Below are 23,502 nucleotides of genomic sequence, written 5' to 3'. Positions count from 1 at the left end.
GCTTGTAGATTTATTATGTAATTTAGTATACCATATTGAAGGTTAGCAAAAATTTTATGAAGTTCCGTTCTTTAGAGAAATAACCGGGATAATTATTTATGTTTATTAAGGTAAATATATCCACATTACAATAATATCAACACTTTGGGTGGGTAATGCTAAATAATGATACAACCTTCACAAATTTTTCAACTGTTTGCCTTTGGAACTATTACAGGATTTGATCTCAATTCTATAAAAAAGTTTTTATATTTCTTTAACAGCAAGCAGTTGAATTATTTACAATAAATCTTAATTCAATGCCCTTATAATAAAATATTATAATAAATAGAAGATAAATAAAGTTTCCTAATATATTGATTAAATACGTTTTTCAGTCAATACGTTATACAAAAGTATAAAAAAATCTATTATTCCTTATAATGTCGTAATGTTTAATAATAATTTTACTTCACTGGTCAATTTATCTTCCATTAATCTAAACATATATAGAAGTGAATTAAAGTGAATCCAAAAATATTTATATACAAAATTTAATATTTGTTAATTAATTAAAGATAATGCTAAGAATTAAGTCCTACAAATGAAGTGTCACTGTCAAAATAGTCTCTTACTGCCTAGGAAGCTATTGTTTTTGAACACGAGTAGCACCTTGTTTTATAATAGCACATTTTTATTGGTTTTTATACATTTCCCTCTAAAACATATCTCCGTCTCGTGGGATATTTCTGTGGACATTGAGGTACTGAGGACGTTAGCGGGGTTCATGAAACTAGATTGCGATGAACTTTCTGGTTGTTCTAAATCTCTCTCCGTAACTTTGAGATCTATTTCATAAGGTAATTTTTCCGTCACAAACACCGCGTCGCCGTTGCGTGTTGAGTCGGCTGTGAATTCATCCGGCATATAAACATTCTCAGTTGTAGTTTTTATTTTAGCAACTTCCGTTTCCGTGTCACTTTGCATTTGGATAGTGGTCTTGACATCTTCATTTTTTATCTTTGAATTGTTATTGGATTCCTCGTCCGAAGATGTTGTACCGAAGAGATAGTTCATAAAGTTGAATCCGTCTGAGCGGTTTATCGATTTTGTAGTGGGTTCTGTGGCCTCTGTGTAAACTGAGCTGTCGGCAAAAGTACGATCTGGGGCGCCGGTGCCTAAATCTATTTCACCAGGATTCATTCTTTCTGTCGTTCTTTCAATAAAATCAGTCTTGGTAGTAACGTTCTTAATTTTCTCGGTATTATTTTCAATTATTTTGGTTATCTCAATGTCAGGTATATTGTCGTGATCCTCCTCCGATTCAAAGAAGTCTTTTAAGAATTCATAACTAGGTTTGTAAGTCGTCACCACCACTTTAGTTTTTCCTTTTCCATTCTTTTCCAAAGGTTCTTTGGAGACTGTTTGGCCTAAATGGTTCACAATCTTTGAATAGTATTGTGATTCGGCTACATCAATACTCTCTGACACAGGACGAACTTTGACCTTCTTCCAGAATCCACGACGACGACTTTTCCGTCCATCTAGGTTCTATAAAATATAAAGTAAAATAATATTAGTAAGTTATATTATTTTTTGGTGCGTCATTGAAATCTTAATATAACATTGTTCCTTCTTGGGCCTAAAGTTATCTTACCTCATTATTACTAGCGGAAGTATCTTGTAGTGAACTGGTTGTTTCTTCTGGTGAGGGTGTCGTTGTTTTAATGGAATAGTTTTCTCCTGATGATATTATTATTTCAGGAGGTATTTCCCCTATTTCTCCGCCCTTGTGTTTCATTACTTTATTCGTGTACTCGTTTTCGTCTTGTTCTTCTAAACTCTTCATCACCTCTTCTAACATTGTTTCAAAGGTGGATGCTGCTTCACTAGAGTCGCTTTTAGATATTTTGCTTTGTTCGACGAAAGCTTCGAGTGTTGGAGGAATGTCGGGTAACTTTTTATTAAGTCTATTATTTGTCGCTGGAGTCACCGAAATGAGTATATCTTCATATTCATTTTTTGCCGTTATTATATCTAGTTCTTCATCTTTGGACTTTTCTGTAGCAATTTTTGTTTCATCTGCTATGTTATTTGGATTGAACGGTTTGAAAGAATCCTGCGAGATCTTCGGTGACCAACGATTTGAATCTTCGTTAGTATTAGCTTCGACATATCTCGGTATAGTTATCGAATAATTGGAGTCTTGGTCTTCAGCCGTTGGTTCCTCCGTGTTTTTGTTGTATCTTTCTGAGAACCTTGACCTGCTGCTATACCTATTGTATATATTATTTTTAACAGTAGTCGTTGGTAGATCACTTTGCGTGTCTGGTTTTTCTGTGGGTTTCTCAGTCGGTCTTCTACCTCTAAACCGATTTTTCGCTTCATAAGGTCTTCTTGAAATGATACTCTCTGTAGAAGTGGTCACGTAACTCGGCCGACGACGCTTAAAATTACCTCGTTTTGTAGCCTCAGTAGTAGATGTAGAGCTTAGTTCAGTTGATGGTTCAGGCTTATACACAGGTTGTCTGTAATCTTGGAAGCCGGGTCGGGAATGAATTTGTTTTGTTTTTAGATCAGCTTCGATTTCTTCAATTCTCATTGTAGTTCGGCGTCTATCAAATGCTGGTCGGTATGTTATAGCTTGTTGCGGTTTTCTCCTGTCGACGTTATTTTTTGAAGATTCTGATAGTCCTTGGTGATATTTTCGTACTACTCCTGGACGTATTCTTACTCTGTTATATGATGGTGTTGTCTCAATAATATTTTCTTCCTGCTCTTGTTCTGGGTTTAATTCATGATTATGGCTTTTTGTATTTTCTTCATTTTCATTTTGGGTTATAAATTCTTCTGATTTTTCAGTCTGGTTCTCTGATTCCTGATTCTCATTTTGAACGTTTTGTTCTGTAACTGATGTAATTGGGTTTGTCGCTCCAAAGTTATCGTCTTGTTGCGGATTATGTTCTGTGTATTTTTGTGGGGATGCTTCTTCTTGGTTTCCTTCTTCCAATGGTGAAGCAGCTTCTTGTGGAAATTCACTGGTTTTATGTTGATAGGAAAAGTCTTCTTCGCGGTTGGGTGTTTTGGGTACATACGAAGCTCCAGTTTGTGAATCTTCGGCAGTAGTGTATTGAGGAACAGGGTCTTTTAATTCCTCGTTGACATTATCTGTTATAGAGATTTTGTCACTACTGTAAGCATCTGCTGTATCCTCTATCTTATGATTTTGTTGGTTGTTGGGAATGTTGGCTGTATATGTGGGTTCAGTAATGGCTTCAATGTCTGTCGTGCTCGTACGTTCCATTAATGTTACGGGGTAATTTTGATGCAATACATCTCTTTGATAAGCCAAATCTTGTTCTGTACTTCCTTGTTTATTTCGTTTTGTAAATATTTCATCCGAATCAGAAGGTTTGAATTGTATTCTTCCCCTGGTTCTAGATCTCGATGATTTTGTTGTACTTTCAATGGGATCAATTGGTTTTCTAGTTTGTCTTTCTGTCGTTATTTTATTTGGTTCGTATCGAGGTCTCGAGGGTAGCGGTTTTCTTTCTCTTAGTGGTCTTCGGGTGATCGTCGATCGAGTTGAATAATCGTTGTAGTCTGGTTTAGGTGAAGAGTATCGTGGACGGTTTCTGGATCTGAGAGTTGTCCTTCTTGTTGTAGTCGTACTGGAAGTGGTGCTGGTTCTGCTACTATCTAAGCTGATTGTTTCATGGGAGTCATTATTAATATCATATTGATTATATGAAGGAGCAACTTTCTGAGTCTGTATCTCTTCTGGTAAACTTTCTCCGTTGGTTGAAGATGTGTAAGAATAATTACCAGACGGAGGCGATTCGGACTCAAATTGGTTACTATATTCTTTATTTGTCTGGAAGTTATTAATCTCTTGGGTATTTCCATTTGATTGTTCCGCGGCATTGGTATAACTGGTTTCAGGAGGTGTCTCAGTTTTAGTAGAATAATAATTCGTATTAAATACAGGGTACCGTAGATTATGATTTTCAGGCAAATTATGAATTTCAGGAGCATAGAAACTCATTTGCTGGTGTCCTTGTACCGGTGACGGTGACGATTGATGTGATTCTTCGTTAAGAATTTGCTGTTCAGGTGTTTTGGGACTACCACTAGCTGGTTCAACATTTTCTGGTATTTGAGAAGCTGGAGGTGATTGGTCAGGCGAAGTAGTTGCATAAGTCTCTTTGTATTCATCAAAGAAGTTATGGTAATCTAGCGGTGTGCTTAAGCTGAAGGCCTGGTTGATCGAATATGGATTATGTGTCTCTAAGAGTTGACTGGAGTAGGTTGGCGTTTGTGTAGTCGTCGACACTGTTGTTCGTGGGCTGGTAACTGATTCAGTTTTATACACACGAACTGTCCTCGGAGGCTCCGGCGTTTTAAAATTACTTTCTTGAGGGAAGTTGACATATTGTTGCTGGTTGTATTGATTATAGGGCTGTTGATTTCCAACGTTGTTTAAGAAATATGATCCAGTTTTTATTGGGGCCGGTTGCTGAGTGACGAATTTAGGTTCTGGTTCCTTGGGCGTTGGTAATGAATTAACTGATTGTGGTTCAATTGAATAATAATTTTGTTCATAGTTTGGAGAATTTACACTTGGTGTTGATGTAGAGTAGTAGCTTATAACAGGCTTTTGAGTTGCTGGTTTTTGCTCTTGTCTGTAAATTGTTGGCCTCGAAAAGGAATTTGTATAAACTTCGGGTGTTGGTATGCCCTTGCTTGAAGTTTCCTTCATTTGAGAATTTATAACAACAGATCCCACGTGTGGGGCTGGGAATGGAATTTTAGCAAATCCTTGAGGCGTATTGTAACTTAAAGGTGCCACGAAGAATGGTAGTTGTCTTAGTTTTTTATCGCTATTTTCTATGTTAGACAAATAAGGCAATTCAAACTTGACAAAATGTTCTGGGGGTGTCAACGAAGCTGGTCCAATGAAAACCGAGGGCGCATTTAAAGGATTCACTGAATCTAACACCGCAACAGTATCAGCGTTTTTCAAAGAATACAAAACGTCCCCAACTTTTATTTTGTCATCTTGTTTTCCACTTAGAGTCAAAAAGATTGCAAGAGGCGGTTGATGAGGTTTTAATTTTTTCGGTTTAGGAGTTGTAGGCGACGTGCTAGGGGATGGTGTCGTGGTTGTCGAAAATCTGGCAATAGGATCTATTTCCTGAATCGGGTTGTTGTAATTGTTCATGTACTCTTGAGAATTAAAATTTTCCAACTGTTTCATTATTGAACTCTGTAGTTCTGATCCAATATTCTGTGATGCAGTATTTGTTCTAGTATGTTGATTGTAAAGTTCGGTATTCAAAATCTGTGGTGACGTTAGAGGACTCCTAAAGTTGAATTGACCCCTGTTTAAGGATTCGAGTGGAACATAAAGTAATTGAACCTCTTCTCTTTCTAAATTGTTTTTAGCAGAGCCAAGAACTTCTTTGGATTTATCTGTTTCGAATTTAATTTTTTGTAATGATTGTGGCTTTTTCCATAGATAATTAGAACTGTTGTTTTCTAAGCGGTATCCGTCTACGAATTTTGGTGCTTCTGATTTTAAATTGGGTGACTGAATCGCAAATTGTTTCACAGGATTCGGCGCAGGTACCTTGACTTTGGGAGAATTATCAAATTTGATCGGATTAGAAACAATTTGAGGTCTCGCTTTAAATTGTGGAATTCCGTCGAAACTAAACTGGGGCGCTATAAAACCCTGGCTGAGCGGGTAATTAGGTTGAGTTAGTCCTAATCTCATTCCTTGATTAAACCCTTGTTCTGAAAGATAGTTTTGGGACGCCGAAGGTATAGATTGAACATAAAGATGACGGTTTACTGGAGCGGTATAAAAAGCTCTCGACTGGAAGTCTTCAGCACTAAATCCAGTCGGTCTTGTAAATCCTACGAACGGTTCACTCAATACTCTGGGCTCGGCGACTGCTTGTCTTTTGAATTGGGATAATTCAGGCCCTTGGAGAGGAACCCAATCACTGATATCTGATGTGTAAGTGCTGATCTGTCGAGACCACCTCGTTTGATCCTTTTTTGCCGAGACGACAGTGATGATAAATACAAGAGCTAGCACGACGCGTGCCATCTGGAAAAAAAAATGTTATATGTAAATAGATAATGTTTAAACTCGGAGGAATTCTGTTCAAAGAGCGAGATATTTCAAAACTGAGGTCTAAAGAAGTTATATATTACGATAAAAAATTATACATCGCTTGTAAATCTTAAGCCTTGACACCCTCACATATTGATACTCAATGTAGAATATGATGATTGATTTAAGATGGAGTTTTTTTATAAAAAAATTAAGAGAGTTGCTCTTATTTCAAGTGAAGAAGTAGGTATACATTTTTCTTTGTAGCGAGTCGCGTGCTAAACGTCGTTATAGATTCTTAACAATTGGGTCAAACCTGAAAATCTCTTCTTGCATGCCGTGTACGTGTCGCATGTTACGTGGAGTTACGTGTTAATATTCACATATTTACGTAATTTACGTCTCATACCGCGGACTTTTCACGTAACTAATGCCCTTATTATCTGTTTGGAATAGCAATTGGTTTCGGTTTTACAAGTCATTTAGAGTGACTTCCTTAGTGAAATTCATACGTAGAATATATAATATGTTATTTAGTATTACTAAAATCCTCTGTCTGTCTGTAGTCTAGACGGGCTGTGACCACATACAAATAAAGATATTAAAAACCTGTCTACATTTTAAACTGAATGTTTGTGGGAAAATTCTTTATATAAGTGTTTATTTTGTTTTGTTTTTAAATTTTCATATTATTTATTATTTATAAACAGTTTAAAAATAAATTGCTATATAATTTAATTACGTTAATTAAGTTTCCATTTCAAATGCACCTATTATGCATTGTTTTAAACAGATAATCTTTGATACCAGCGCCCATTGTTTCTTACTGTGTTTGTGACCTCCCTTTTAATACTAATTAATTGCTCATTACAGAATTCACTCTCCACATGGATATAGGTTAAAATATGCGTACCATTAGTTTGTAACGTCACACAGAGAGTTTGGAGTTTCACTTACATAAATGTTCTCACATTATATTACCGTAGATTATTGTATGACCGACGAGAACTTAGTATTTAGTGTAACGATGTAAACTTGAGTTAAGCATAATCGTGATCAAACTTAAATTATTTACTAAAGCTAGTAAGAATATTAAGAAAATAAAGATTTTAATTCGTAAGAAATGACGTTGTCTTAGATTTCACTGTCGAAATATTTGTATGTACTTCGTTAATTAAATTCAATGAAGTAATGAGCTATATTATTTTTAATATACATATATTCTATTTGCTTCAAACCGTTGAAGGAGTAACTTCCAGTCCATACCTATTCAGTCTCGACGGTAACTAAACTTTTCCGAACGTGAAAACGCCATTAGCTTTCTCTGTACCGGTTACATCGATATGGAAAATATATTATAACCATGACGGAGACTAAACGAGCAGTTTTATTTCTTAATAAAATGATTTGGAAATACGAGTCCGAAAATTTATAATTAGTTTATTTTAATTTTATAAATATTATTTCGTTATAAAATATGCAGTACAATTATAATTCTCGTTCTAATTATTGGCACAAGAATTCAAATGTTTGTATAGATGTGGTCTAAGTTATACGGTGACCGACACATTGCTTTCGATTGTAGCCTGTAGGACTCATAACCCATTGAAGAGAAGAAATAAATAAAAATTTAACGATTAATATGAAAAACTCTTTATGCCACTCATATAAAGTTCTATGCACTGAGTAAAACATTTTTTACAATAAACTTGTTACTTTATCCTGAAAGAACGGATTATTCAACACTCAATGTAGATAAACGCTACACTCTTATAAGTTGGACAGCACTATTAACAATGAAGCATATTGTTCTCAATATCACGAGGTTGTATCTTCACTACACACTTAGCGTGTCTTACGAATATATTCACGTTTATATTAAATTGATTGATATCTGTACATGTTAATTTATAGTAAGACAAATGTATGCTTACTCTAAGTTTGCATCATCACTCGTACGGAGGATTATTAGCTTTCATTGATAAATTTTCACATTATACTGATAGCATCATCGTAAGTTATTGAATGAGAAACGGGAAACGCTTCGTGTTAGTTTGGATCAAACTTGGAGTATGTCCGGTGCGTTCGTTGTCGCGGACGCTTGCTCAACTGGCGGCGCAATCTCGTATTAATTTAATATATTATACTTCTATTGTACTGAGAACATTATTCATATATTTTATTTCTCGTTATGCAATCCTGTCCTCGTTTCGTTACAGTGTGGTTGTAATAAGGTAATTACTTAAATATGAAAGCAAAATGAAGTAAATGTCGCGAAAGTTGCTTTCTCTTCAATCTGGTCGTGTTATACTTAGAATTGAGTTAATTCTAACTATAACATAACATAAGTAAATGAAAACTCAAGTCATTGTACGTCGGAGAAATGAAGTTACTTTACGGAAGAAATGTAAGGAAGTGGACACACTGAGAAATATACAATGTTGAAATTCAATAAAATAAATACAATATATTTAACATGATTATATCTGTTGTCTTTATTGTATAAAAAGTAATGATGAATGAAAAAAAAATGTTTTGAAATCACAACCCTCTTTTCGTCTCCGTTGTCGGTTAGAAATAGTCTGAATTACGTAAATAAGTAAGTGTGCTAACATTTCCAAGCGAGCGACGCTCGACTTAGTCACCGACGCATGTCACGTCGGAGGCAAGTTTTTTGTGAAAAATTATTAATATTTATTTATTTGTACCGAAATAACTGCTTACAATACCTATTACTTAACAACCCGTTTAATTAACATTTGTGCGAATAGTAAAATATATGTTTTACGAACTTTATTGGTCTCCGTACTTAATAACTTAAAAAACTTAAGATAAGATAAAAATCCGATGGAGATTAAATAGGTGAATTAAAAGTTTCATCGAATCGAGACTCGAACTTCCGGCTCTGGGGATACAACGACAGGGACGCTACACTTATTGAGATATCGTGACATATATATATAAGTTGTTAGCTACTTCGTTACAATTAACAATAGTAAACAATAAACATTTAAGTTAAATATCTCTTTTAGTGAAACTAATAGAGGTGATTATTCCATATTTTATTTCGTTTCAATACTCTAAGAAAGTTATATGAAAAATAATAGATTTAACATATCTGATTTATTATTACACATTTTAATTGAGAATTCATTGAAATTAGAAAGCTTTCAAAATTAGTTGTTAAATATTTAAAATTTTATAAATATTGACATTCTGAAAGAATAAATATGAATTAGTATTCGAGATGGTAAGCTATCAATTACATAATTTGAATAACTTTAAGAATACTGGAATGACGAATCCCTATAAGTATACGACGCTCTGGTAGGTATATGATACTTGATAGTATCTAGGTATATGAATAGAAAACTTTACACTGTTTGTATTTAGTTCCATGCGAACCTTTGGTAAGGATTCTGTTATATAGTACACTAGACCAGCTTCACTTGCTTGGGATATTATCTCCAGTTAGCAATCCCATTACGAAATCATTAAACAATCCGCTTACTGTCTCTGTTAATGTTCACGCTGACAAGCTCACATTGCAGCACTCGTTATCAACATGCAAATAAAACTTGACAAATATTACGAAAAACATAGTATTTTTTTTTTTAACTTTTGAAATTTATGTGGGAATTCGATCAAGATTAGATAATGGATATTTGTTAAATATAAAATTAAGATAAAACCAGTTCATTTGTACTATCTATGTGTAGTTTTTTAATGCGTACAGTTTCAAAAGGTATTGTCTTGATTATTTTTTGTATCTTTAGATGCAATCACTCGCGGCTATAATCTTAGTAAGATTGGACACTCGCGTCCTGTTTATCTTTTAAAGAAAAGATCTTTGTATCATTAGATATCGTTCGGGTATTGTTTAGTTTGGAACTTGGTAATGTTAGTTTTATTTTGAATCAGGGACATATTTTTAATTGGTGTTTATTTTTAACTTTAATTGTCGGTGAAAGTTAGTAAAGTATCGAGCGGGCCCTTGACAAGAGAGGCTTGAAGTGTTAGGTATTTACGACATAATTATAAAAATAATTACCGCTTAAAACGTTTAGGAATGTTGAGAGAACTTTGTCGCTAGTTATAAACGATGGGAAATACTGTTTGCTTTTACAAGATCGGTATGATTATTCTATGTCGGCATCGTCACACTTTATACTGAGCGTTAATAGTTTGTCATTCATAAATCTTACCACTTTACAACATAAACGTAGGTTATTCATCGAGAAACGGAGAACGCGTCGTATGTAGCGGCGATTTAAACATGTGGTAATCATACAGATATAATTTGATTTGTACGGACGAATTAATGAAAACATAATTTTATTTTAACCAAAATATAAAGCATGAGAAACGATGAATGAATGAAAAGTAAAAACTTATGTCAATCAATAACTATCGATTTTAACGTGACTGAAATAAGCCTTGTACTAAGGATACGTTTAAATGTAAAGTTACTCATCTCTAACTTTTATTATACAATACTCAGATATATATTTTTTTTACTATTGTTTAGAGTAAATATTTATTGTGTATTAATTGAAGCACTTCTGACACCGTGTTTTACTAATTCCCATTATTAGATTCGTGTAACTGTCTTTTATATATTACAGCAACGTTGAGTTAATATTCAAATTTAAATTGAACAATACGGAATGAAAAATTCATGAGCCGAGCAGGATTGGAACCTGCAACATCCGGTGCGCCGCGTATCGGCAACTCGCAGCAATTTGTCGATAAATATTTCATTGTATATTTATTAATGTGATTTTTTTAAATTTACATTACTTCAAAGTGCTAACAGAATTCTCTAATCAGTGACGAAAGCTAAGCCGTTTTATCTTAATGAGAACTCTTACCACCCGTATACATCGTCACACTGCATACTGACCGTTAATAGTTTTTCATTCGTAAACGTACGTGATACTATCACGTACGAGGGTGTAAAAATGAAGAACTGAAAACGATCCGCATTTACTATATAGCGTGCCTGCTATTTAGCGTGCGACAAACATGTGGTAAGGACGAAATCAAATTAATATTTTTAGTGTTACTACGCGTATTTTATTGGGGTATTAAAAAAAAAACTGTGGTGATCACGGTTGCTGCAAAGTAACAAACACTTCGGGAATAAGTAGATTTTTTTTTAAATAATAAAATATGCCAAGTAATCCGTAAAATATTAGTTTCATTTCAATGAATACTCGCGAAAGTCTCAGATCTCATCATGTGGTAAGGGTCATAAAGCATTGAAAACTGTGTTTACGTAACATGAGAACCGTAGTAAGGGACGGGAGTGTTTCATAAACAATGTTATACCAAAAAGCGATACAGTTCAATGGCATCAGTTAGTCAACAGATCAAATGATCGCTTTGTCTGGTGGAGTCGAATGTCTTCATGTATGTTTGTTTGCGGCGAGGCTCTGGTAACAAATGGTGTTCCAACAATAACATCCACCTCACAACACACACACACACACAGCGGCTGGGTTACAGGATCGTTTACATTGAGAACGATCAAATTTGACAGATCTATAGCTTTACATACAAAACAGAGCGATTGGCATAATATGATAATATTCCGAGAACTGAAATTTAACTATATTTGTCTATGGGTTTAATGTTTCTGAACATAATACACGCGTGTGCCCGCGACTGTGTCTGAATTTAATATATTAAAAGAATCGTATGTACAAGAAACACGTCACTGAACACGTCTGAAACTAATTACTTAGTTATCGAATAGAGATTTGACACTTCTTTTTAAGACATGTAAGTATCTTATAAAACTTAGTTGAATTGTACCCTGTAGGTTAGTGATGACGTGATCATTCTACTACCATCACATCACTATCTTTAATACCCTTACGTCACATCCAGTCGCAACCTGATTTCCCAATCACAAGTTCCCTAGCCTGTGACCGACCCCGCCACCCGCTAACTGAACCGTGCTCACTGATTTATTAATTATTTATTATTACTAACGTTTCGGTTCCAAACGCAAGGAGGTAAATGAATTCATACGTTATACAATATTTAGATTTATCAGAATCCTTAGCACTAGTTCACATCAGACTACATACGGGGTGTTTCCCGTTTCCACTTAATAACTTACGGAGATATGTACGATTTATGACTGTGAAACTCATAACTATCAGTACCTAGTGTGCGACACAATATGCATAAACTATAAAGCATATCATAAATTATAGACAAATCAATCTCGTGATCTTTTTTTAAAATTTTATTAATAAAATTTATAAATATGTTCATTTCCAGAAAGGGAAAGCTCATCTGCTTCCTCGGGAGGATACACTCAGTATGTATAATGTTGAAGTCAAGAAAGAATGTACGTCCATCACAGACGAAATTACCATTAAGATAAGGTAGCCTTTATTACTATCGTAATAGAGTGGTTAATACAAAATGTATAAAAAATACAAAGTGAAATGACAGGAAGATTGTACCGCTTTTAGTGTAACTAACCGGTCCGAACCGGTTTAGACTGGCTTGTTGTTTTATTTGTAAGTTTGATTTCGTTTCGGAACTTTCATGTTAATTTTTATTTTCTTTTATAAATTTTAATAATAGAAAAAAAAATATCCCAACAAGGAAACGGCTTTCGAAAGACTAATTATGAAATTTGAGAACCTAACACAAAAAGATATAGAAGAAATAGTAGTTGAAGTGATTTTAATAATATAAATCGTTACAGAATCGAATTATAGTTTAATTTCAAATACTTCCGCTGGAAAAACTTAGTTATCGCAATAAGTTGGACGCTTCCGAGACTACAAAAAATCGTAAAAAAAAAGTTGTCTGTCAATTTATTTGTCACACGAGGCGTATTTCGCGTGTTCATACATCATTAAGATTATTTTACAAAAAAGTTCTTTTGTAACATTCAACACATACTCCATAATACGATGAACCTGTCCGGGAGAAAGTTACATATTAATTTATTGATGGACATACTCTTTCGACACCCACAATAAATCCTCTTTAGACCTTTACGCCTCCATTATTGGTTATAAAATTTTAATATCCATATGACAATGATTTACAAGCCTCTTGTAGTTTATATTTAATTATTATTATTTATTATCATACATTAATTTTTGTTATTACCGTATCCTTTAGTGGATATGTCAGTGGGGCAACCAACACGCCTGTCATGATTCACTAATTAAATCGTTTAGAAACGCGTATTGACCTTATAGGAAACCTTCAATTTTATGGATATTAGAAATCAATTTAATATATTTCAAATCAAAAATAATTAACGATTTTAAACGATATTATGTTATATCATAATTGATATTATTAGTTAACCACTGAGTCATTGTTAAATGTCTATATATATTTTTAATTGTTTGAATTGATTTTTTAAATAATAGATTATATTATATTATACATTATATTTTATTACCAACTTATTAATAAATGTACGTTTATTGTGGATTTTTATTCCATTAGTCTATAGATATCATTTTAAAAACTTTTACAATATATGATTGTGATTGGATATTTATTGTCACACGATCGTATCTTCAAATTGATGAAATTTATAATTTGTTTGAAAATAAATGAATGAGTCCTCGAGTCTCCGATAAAAGAACAGATTTTGTTTATTATTGTGGTCGAACTATTTAAAATGTTATATTGATGACATTCAGAACAGCTTTCAACGAATCAAGAGGTAGCCAAAAAGTGTATTTAAATAAGAGTTAGAACTGAGTTTTTAAATATATTGAAGACGCCACAGAACTATTTTTTAATACCTTGCGTAAAAAAAATCAGTAATCGTTAGCTTAATAAGCATATACATTGATTCACAAACTAATTATATATTTATCAAAATTAATGAAAGTCAAAAATGTGGTTTGACAGCCGACAATCAAGAGAAAGTATTAATATGGCGGCTCAACGTTGACGCAATCCGTTTCAATTATATTTTTGTTCTAATATTACATTATCTATGTAATACATTTTCTATATTTACATAATACACGCTATCGCTTTTACATGTAATTTTGTTTGACAACTTCATTTTGTATGCAGTCAAATTTTTTATACTTAACTATTATGTCGCTTAATTCTATTTAATATGTTTATTAGTTTTTGGATACTTATCTATAGGTATTTCGATAACACAAAAAGTTATAAATTTTAAAGTTTAACTAAGATTTATGTGTTAATATAATAATTCGTTATTATTATGGCATCATCACTGCCTCCGTGGCGCAATCGGCTAGCGCGTTCGGCTGTTAACCGAAAGGTTGGTGGTTCGAGCCCACCCGGGGGCGGAACAACTTTTTATTGAAATAAATTATATTCAAATAAACTACATACTAAATATAATATGGTTTATTTAGTTATACCTAATTTAAATATAACCTTGTTGATATTAAACCTTAAACTTTTTTTAACTATAAATATAAACAGACTCAGAATCCATAAAAAATTACATCCCCCCAAAGAACAAAGACAAGTACTGATATTATTTAAAAACTACATATTTTGTTTCCATAGTATTTTAATAAACGCCAGCTTCTACCATCACTTAGTTGAGATTCTTGGGTAACAATACATAGATATTTTGTTTACAAATTTTTCCTCTTTTGTTAGATTGTTTTCATTGAGAGACAGACGGAAAAGGATATGACAGTATCTTATAACACAAAATATGTATATATTAGTTAAGTTTTATTTGTATGTGTTGTGAAATGTGAGTCGATTAAGCAACGAATGTGGTAAATTTAATGAAATTTAGATTTGCAGATTAAATTTCATTCACAATCCAACTATGTATTTAAGTTTGGTTAAAAGTTTAGTTATTATCCACAAATTTGGTTTTCATTGAAATCCAAATGAATTTAATTTTGATAGTACATATTGTAAAAATATCTCAGGAAATAATGTTTGAAATAATATGATATGTAATTAAATAAACAGTAAGTTCCGGGAACATTGAATCGTTCGTTACTAAAATGTGGTCAAATAACTTTTTCGACCGTGACGCCATTTTGACGATAAAACAAGAAAGCATGAAATATTTTTATAATGAATGGGATTCTGAACGGATCTAGTTTAATTTATTGAAGTGTTCTTGATACTGAATTATAATATAATAAATGTCGTCATATGACTAATTCCTAGCATAAGTAATTTGTTAAACTATTATTTTTCTATGTAGAGTTTTAGAAATAGAACTATTAATATTTATATTCTCTACCATCCGATATGGTCTAGTGGCTAGGATACCTGGCTCTCACCCAGGAGGCTCGGGTTCGATTCCCGGTATCGGAATTCTGTTTTATCGTTTTTTTAGGTTTTATTAATTAAATGTGCTTTTGGTTTCCATAAATTAATATATTTTTAAATTACCCTTTTTACCATAAAACAACTATACTAATATGTGTTACATATTCGACGACCGATATCAATAAAAACAATAACACAAAAATGAGTTCAAAGTTGAATGTCTGTAGTGACACTGACAATGACAATGACAGGTTGAGGTCACGAGCGCGTGTCACATAATAAATAATACGAGGAACATTACACATTATGAATTATGATATAATTTTAATGTCTTACTTTTTCTTTTTTGTTTGTATAAAAATTTCTTAGTAATTCTGAAGTCAGAAATCTTTTCACTCTCTTTGAGTAATACCGGATCTCATATAGTTACTTAATATGGAAAAGAGTTACAGAGAGATTTATGAACGTGGACCCTTGCGTAATTATTGCTATATGTTTTTTTAAGAAAATAAAATATAAGTAATAGGAATAAAAAAGTTTAAAAGTTTTTTATTTTACAGTTCCTAGCAATAGGCGTATTTATGTAAATTTTGTAGTCCTTTTATTCAGATACTGTAAATAATTACTGTATAATAAATTAAATTAAATATTATTGGAAAAAAATTAATAACACTTTTTTTACGTTTTGAAGAAATATCTTGCAAAAGATATCTGAATACAAGAATAAGATATACTATGTGTCATTTAAGGCCTGGATTATATCAATGAATGACATCTGCTCGGCAAATGTCAGAAGTTTTATCTACATGTACAATTGTGAATTGGTCGTAATATTCAAGTCAGTATTCAATTATGTCACACGCTACGAGCTTGTTATGGGCTATTGTGTTTCGAATACTAATGGTGCTAACATTTGTTGGATTTAGTTAATGTCCCACTGGCCTAAATGGTCAATGATGTTTTACGTAATACACATTTATAATATTAAGTTAATTTCATGTTATATAAAGTTGTCGGTCTATTGATTATTTTATTCTGATTAGGAAAGGATTTCCTCCAGTTATTACTTTACACTCATATTGAATGTTTTTGTTGACATTTTTAAATAAGTAATTATCTCAAATAATTATACATACGTCTATGCACGGATGAATGCCATATTTTAAACAAACAACAACAATAACAACAGATTATATAAAGAATATGTTTCGGTCATTTTATAATAAAGATGAATTATATTGACTTAAAGGAAAAAAATCAATTAAACAAGTCCCATGAATCTAACAGCGACATATCGAATCTTACATCAATTGCCTAACACCTGACTACCTTTTGAAGGCAACGTAAGTAGTTCTCTGCCCACATCGTCATTCACTACGTCGCCCACAAGTAATTGTTATTACACATACAATTACGTTGAAGTTCATGAGATACATTTAAATATTCTATGCATTCAAGGTTCTGTAACCACATGTAAAAGGAATACGAAAAAACACGTAGTGTTTGTGAGTAGGGTTAAGACTTGGTAATAATTAATTAGTAATTACAAAAATTAGGTTTAAATAAACATTCTGTTTGTATACTTTGTGACGATTTCTCACATAAAGGAGGAATATCGATAGAATCTGAGAGCATAAAATGTCGTAACAGAATGAAATCTTTCATTAATATTAGTAAGGTCAATACGCTGTTTTGTGAATGAATGTGAAAGTGACCGTTGCTGGTTATCGGTGAAAGTGTTCTCTTTATAGCCCAACTTTGACGTATAATGTCTTTGTAACAGGTCCGCGATGCTGGCCCGCTAGGGTATCATAAATACTTCTTATATGACGTTATTATATCTTGTTTATTATTAATTGTAACGATTTATATTTTATACTAATTTTTTCACGTAATATGATAACAGTACCGTGGCACGTAAGATATACCACCATCATGACATTAAACACGCGATTTTTATTAATAATCTGACATACGTCACATGTCATTTAAGTTAGATTGGTAGTAAAGATTTTTTTAATCTATGAAAAATTACTGTATTAATTGGTTATTTAATAATTTGCCAGTAATTAAACATTGTTTATAATTTTTTCTTTCTTACAACATTTTGTTTCGGCGTATGTCACTATTTTTATATTAAGTTATATAGAACTCAAAATTCAATGTTCTTTAGGTTTAGTTTTGTTATTAAAATAAGTTTTCTTTCTGTGCAATATGAAATTAAGTATACATATACAAACTCTTTCATGTTCCTTGGCTGTATGGGCTAAGACCTTGAAATTTATTTAATATATTTTTTCTCATTATTAAATGTCGTTGTCTGCTAACAATTCCATTAAGAAATTTTTTTTTTGATTAAACTGCAATCATTTTTATTAGACGATTTCAATTTAAATAATTTTTTCACTAATGTTATTAATACACTTTATGTGTAATTATTTTAGGGTTAAAAGTCGCCTTAAAAAGCAAGTTAGAATTTTCTCTTTAAGTGTTAGTTGCAACGTAATTACCAGCAAAATAATCTAAAAGGCTTTCTTTTAGAAACCCAAGTCTATTTGCAAGTCAGTTCTTTAATGGTATATAAATAAAACATAGGCGAGATAAAGAGAAGCTGTTTGAAATATTAATTATTAATTTATTAATAAACTTTAAAATATTAAAAAAAAACTCATTTAATGTTAATTTTTTTACCTCTAATCAAATATAAACTTTTCATCGATCTATTACTAAAATTTATTAAATTTATTAAGTTTAGATATCACCCACTTATATAATGGAAGAATTAAAAAAAACTACGTGTATATCTATCATGACATACATGTAATCCATCAAGATTGAAGTTATTTTTTAACAATGCAATGTTATAAGCCACGAGACGAGGTGGGGCTGTGGTCGTCCTTGGTGTGTCCTAAACAAACCTTTCAAATGTAACACAATACAATCAGTGTTGCTATTATAACTATTTAAAACATTTAAGATAAAATCTATTAATATAAAACCTTTTCTTATATTTTAAAGATTATCTTTCAACAATAGTAATGTTTTGATAATATATTTTCAATGTAATTTTTATTATGAAATCCTCATAATATTCATTTCTATAAAAATAACAATGTTAAGACATTGACAAGTAGTTTGTTATTATTTGTTTGATCATTGTTTATATTCATGCGTTATAACAAGCATCTCAACTATTTGACACATGCAAATACCGAGACCTTCTAGTATATTTACGGTAAGTTATTTTGAGTTCAGATAATATATTACATAAGGTGATCCTCAATCAGCCCGAAACTTCCGGTCTAAATTTTCGATATTTTTTTAACACCTGCATATTAATATTTAGGTTAAATCACTCAGGAGCATGTGTATCTCCATGTTCGTTTCTTGTTTCAAATATCTATCTTTATACGGCTGTTAGTTGCATAATTAGTATTTTTTATGTCATTCAATAAGTTGTTAGTCATTTTGGTTAATTTATTTAATATATTTTTACATTTTAATCAACACTTACTTTTACGTCTCTTTATGAGATGTTTTTGGACGTATCTCACACCTTAATGTCACACTGACAATGAACGAAATATCATTGTTGATCGTTATATATCTGTTATAATATGTAATAACTTCATTAATTATAATATATATAGAGGATGTAAATATAATTAAATGTTTAATGTGTTAATAATGGAATGTGAACGAGTCAACTGTGACTAAGTTCTTGATTTCCTTACCTCGAGTGTTCAGTAAACTAAAAACGGCCAGTTACCTGTTGTCTCATGTATAAATCTAACTCGATAGTAAAGTATGAAAACTTAAAAACACCGTAATAGCCGTCTTTCTTTCCACAAGGAAAGTGTTTAAATAATTGTATGAACACTTAGGAAATATTCAATAATTAAAACATACTTTCTTTTCAGATATTTTTGAGGTAAAAAGCATATAAATTAATAATAATTATAAATATATTATTATTTTTTTCAACATAACAAATGTGTGTATTACATTCGACTATTATGAGATTGATATTTCATAGTAACATTTATATTAGTTTTGCTTAAAAGAGTTGATACTCTGTTACTGTCAAATTCTATAAACAATCTGTTCTTACTTGGTTTATAAGGAACGGACGTATTAATTACAATTTAAAGATTATTCTGTTTCTTCTCAATTTTTCTCGTTTTCAGTGTATAATTTAAATTTATGTTATTTTTTAAATTATTTTTATTTATAAATGATACAATAAAATAATTTATTTTGGCAATTCGAAGTAACTAATTGCCACATTGACATTTCTGTTTCGGCGGCCATTTTGTTATCATATTAACGATATTAATTTGTTTGTAACAAATAAAGTTGTTATGAACATATTATTATATTTTAAGTATAACAGTTTTCTCAAAATTTACCAAATAATATAAGACTAGAATAAAAATTCAACAAAACAAGTTACTAGCGAAAGTGGAATACGAAAAGTTGTAGAATTTCGTTCTTTAGTAGATTTTGTTGACGTACTCACAATACCTACTTATAATATTCATATTTTTGTCAAGAAGAAAAATCGATGTAGTAATCTAGATAACATTATGTTTAGAAAAATTTTATACAAGCCGGTAAAATTAAACCGTACGTAGAAATTTAAAATATTTTGTTTTGAATTAAACAAAGAATATACCTACAATATACAACGAGTTAGTTTTTTAAGTTATCCAAATGTACATAGGTATAAATAACATACAAATTGGATATATGACATACAAATATATTAAAAGCTGTTTTTATCTAAGAAAAAGAAAGATATACGCGTATCTGATTATTGTAAACTTCGTACTCCCGAAGTTTCGGTTACGTTGCAGCGACCGTGATCACGGGCGGACGACACGTCCTTATATTTTTATATTATAATTAAAACATGAATATTTTTGGTTTATTTATTTAGTAATAATAATAAGAATTTAAAATTTCATGAGAATTTGTTGAGTAAAAGTATGTCGTGATCGCGTGTAGGAGGAACGCTCTAGATGTGGGTCGGGAAGTGTCATGAAATCTCTTGACTACTGTGTCCATTACACCACTGACCACACATATAATATAAATATATAAAGTTTACAACCACCATCACATATATGATTGGAGTGTTGCGTACACAATACAGAAACAAAGCAGTGACACGTCACTAGGCAATATACTTTTTTTTAATCTGTACTTATAAATAGCTAAGCTTACATTAATTAAAATTTATCTTTATTAATAATTTAAGGATATTAGATACATGCATATAAATATTTATATTATTAATACTAACAAATACTAAACAGTGCAGCGAGAACCAGTCTCGTTGCTGGCGTTCTACTTACTAATAGCGCGAAACGATCTCTCGTACGAAGACACACATCGAGTGTGCGCTAAACATTTAATATTACTTATTAGTATGAAGAATATATTCATAAATCCATTAAAATATTTCGCATGTATAATGAAACAACGCGATACAAATCATAATTTATAATTTCCGCTAGCATTTCACCGCTAATCAATTTGACAACTTTCTTTGGAAAGGGGTCGATGACCCTTAAATAACTTTACATCGTAGAATTGATATTTGGTCAATATTAAGAATAGCCTTTGGATATTTACATTAGAGACACTTTCTATGCAAAATCATTAGAGACTTCCGGAACAATGTTCCGCTTAGAGACGATATTATACGAAGTGAGATATACAAACTTTTTTGTTTCCCATCGACTTGTTTGATGTGACCATCCAATAAATAATATTATGTTTTGTATATAATTCGACGCGTTTGATATGCGGAAGTTTAAAAAACATAACCAATAGCCAATTAGTTAGTCGTAAGTCAGTTCTTCACTTCCGCGCTACTTACTCTATTAAATACACTGTAATTATAAACTGTTATTTAACTTCGGACAATTACACATGCGTGTGTAGCTTTAAATTAATTTTTGACGTTCACTTGTAGACTTATTTTCGCGGTTCGAAGTTTTTAATCTCTTATACGTATTCGTTGTTGTCTGAGAAACTGATTGAAGAAGGCGTTGTCATAATACATACAAATAATGAACGGCTTGGTTATAATGAAGCGTCGTTTAAGTTTGAATATACTATGAGTTTAAGTTTTATAATCACGATTATGTGTTTGGAACAAATAAGTTAAGTTTTTGCACGTTTGTATAACAGCAGCTTACTACAAGTGTGATCTCTAAATAAGGGACGTTAATAGATTTTCACTTGTAAATATTCGTACATTTAATTGTTAATGACATTTTGCAAAAACAAAAACGCGAAACGTTTCGAATGTAGTGTTATGATGCAAACATAGAGTAGGAACGAGTGCAGTTAAAAAGTGAGTATGCTTCAGTTGGTACGGTTTAAAATATTTAAATTGAACCATAGTTTAAACTAACGGTTACATTTTTGATAATTGAATATCGATGACACTTTCATCTCGTCATATTTTTACAGGTTAATGATCGTACGTAACGTACTCGCGAGGTTAATCTCTGAGTGTAACCAATCAAGTTAAATCTATTAATGTTAATATTAAACCGCGTATTGTTTGTGAACATTTGTATAATTTCTTCTGTCCTTGAACCTCAGTGAAAGTCAGCCGGTGCTGTTCACTCGTGGGATATCTCAACGTGCTTTCCAATCGCTCACACACTTCTTGCGATTATTTCTCTATTGATTATGAAATAATTATCGAAGAAAGAAAATTCTATACAGATATAGAAAATAACGAAAACAGACATTACAAAAAAATAATAGCTACTTCATAAAATATACGGTCTCTCTCCAAGTCCAAGACTGTCTCGAGACGAATGTTTTATATTTTTTAAGCATCAAACTGAGTCCAACCTTATTAGTAATAGTACAACCTTTCAGAAAGAAAATGTGTGTTCTAAGTTCGTTATAGAAATAACTTTAACTGAGATAGAGTTAATTCTTTTAACCGAATATATTACACGTTGTTTAATGTTTAGTTATCTCATGTACACACGATTGTATGTCCGTTTGCTACGTACCGTGTAACACATCTCATAACACACCAACGACTACACTAATAGATGTCTACACTCACAGAATGTTGTGTAGGTTTGTATCAAAATATTGAAATTTACAAAGAAATAACAACTTGCTTGATGAATTGCATGGTTTTATAAAGGTGTGTGTATGTTTGTTATTACCGGTATCTAGTGACTAATGTTTGTGGCCTGTTGATATACTCGTATCTTGTAAGGTTTCAATACCTCTTGATTCATTTAATTAATAAAATATACTAATATCTGAGAATGTTTAATTATATAGAAATACCTTATAGATATTATTTGTATTACAAATTTTAAGTTAATGAATATTGTTATAGTTTTTATTTAATTATATTCTTATTAAACTATTTTTAGTAGAATACAATACATACCTTGAACAACCGAACTGAACGTTACTCACTAAAACCACTTTATTGTCAGAAATATAATCCAAATTATATATTATTAGTGGCGTACTGACTGAATAACATTTTCCACACAAAAATGGTTCATCTTCACAATATACTAGAGTAGTGTCTATCCCGCGTGTTTACTCGCCAGTAGTCGGATGGAAACTGGAGTCTAGAGTGAGAGAGGTTTTGGTAGTCGGTGCACCACCAACTATCACGATGCAGGGAGGGAATCAACACGTAGTCACGAATTAACTCACAAATAAATCTTTATTATATTTATATTAAACGGTTTAATTAAAATAAATTAAATAATGAAAAGATAAAAACTTGTGTATTTATTAATATAATTCTATAATAATAATTTAATTTAAGTTCAATTTTACTATTAATTTTCTAATTACCGCGTGAATTTCTTTTCAATTCTCGCATCCCGATAATAAATTTATGATAAAATTGCTGACTTAATGATGGTTTATTGTAAGTATCCTAACTTATATTTATCATAGTTATCATAATTATCAGTGAAATTGATTCTTTATTCGTGAGTCCGTCTCTGACTGTAGCAGACATTAATATTCTAAGGAATCTTTCACTTTTTTGTTTAGTTTTGATATCTTTTTTATGCTTCCTCCCAAAACGGATATCGCAGGCCTATGTTATTTTTGTA

General features: G+C 31.6%; 1 protein-coding gene and 2 non-coding genes across 3 annotated transcripts; 2 read left to right on the top strand and 1 right to left on the bottom strand.

Moving 5' to 3' along the window:
* Positions 1-87: 87 nt before the first annotated feature.
* On the bottom strand, positions 88-22,984 carry LOC116773622 (uncharacterized). The gene is made up of 3 exons (XM_032666108.2): positions 22,815-22,984; positions 1,637-6,094; positions 88-1,530 (listed from the first exon to the last, which is right to left on the bottom strand). Exons 2-3 carry the CDS (start codon positions 6,092-6,094, stop codon positions 658-660), a joined length of 5,331 nt encoding a protein of 1,776 aa, XP_032521999.2. The 5' UTR covers positions 22,815-22,984; the 3' UTR covers positions 88-657.
* Positions 14,345-14,418, top strand: Trnan-guu (transfer RNA asparagine (anticodon GUU)). The gene has a single exon. It is a non-coding gene; the product is annotated as a tRNA-Asn (tRNA).
* On the top strand, positions 15,350-15,421 carry Trnae-cuc (transfer RNA glutamic acid (anticodon CUC)). Its single transcript has one exon. It is a non-coding gene; the product is annotated as a tRNA-Glu (tRNA).
* Positions 22,985-23,502: the final 518 nt, after the last annotated feature.

The sequence above is a fragment of the Danaus plexippus genome (genome assembly GCF_018135715.1).
Source record: "Danaus plexippus chromosome 22 unlocalized genomic scaffold, MEX_DaPlex mxdp_33, whole genome shotgun sequence".
Lineage (NCBI taxonomy): Eukaryota > Metazoa > Arthropoda > Insecta > Lepidoptera > Nymphalidae > Danaus > Danaus plexippus.
The sequence above is the reverse complement of the archived record's forward strand: the minus strand, read 5'-3'. Positions and strand labels throughout refer to the sequence as shown.

Coding starts and splice junctions, on each gene's coding strand:
- LOC116773622 (XM_032666108.2), bottom strand. CDS start 6,094: ATGGCACGCGTCGTGCTAGCTCTTGTATTTATCATCACTGTCGTCTCG. Junction 1,531..1,636: donor CTTCCGCTAGTAATAATGAG/GTAAGATAACTT, acceptor TATATTTTATAG/AACCTAGATGGACGGAAAAG.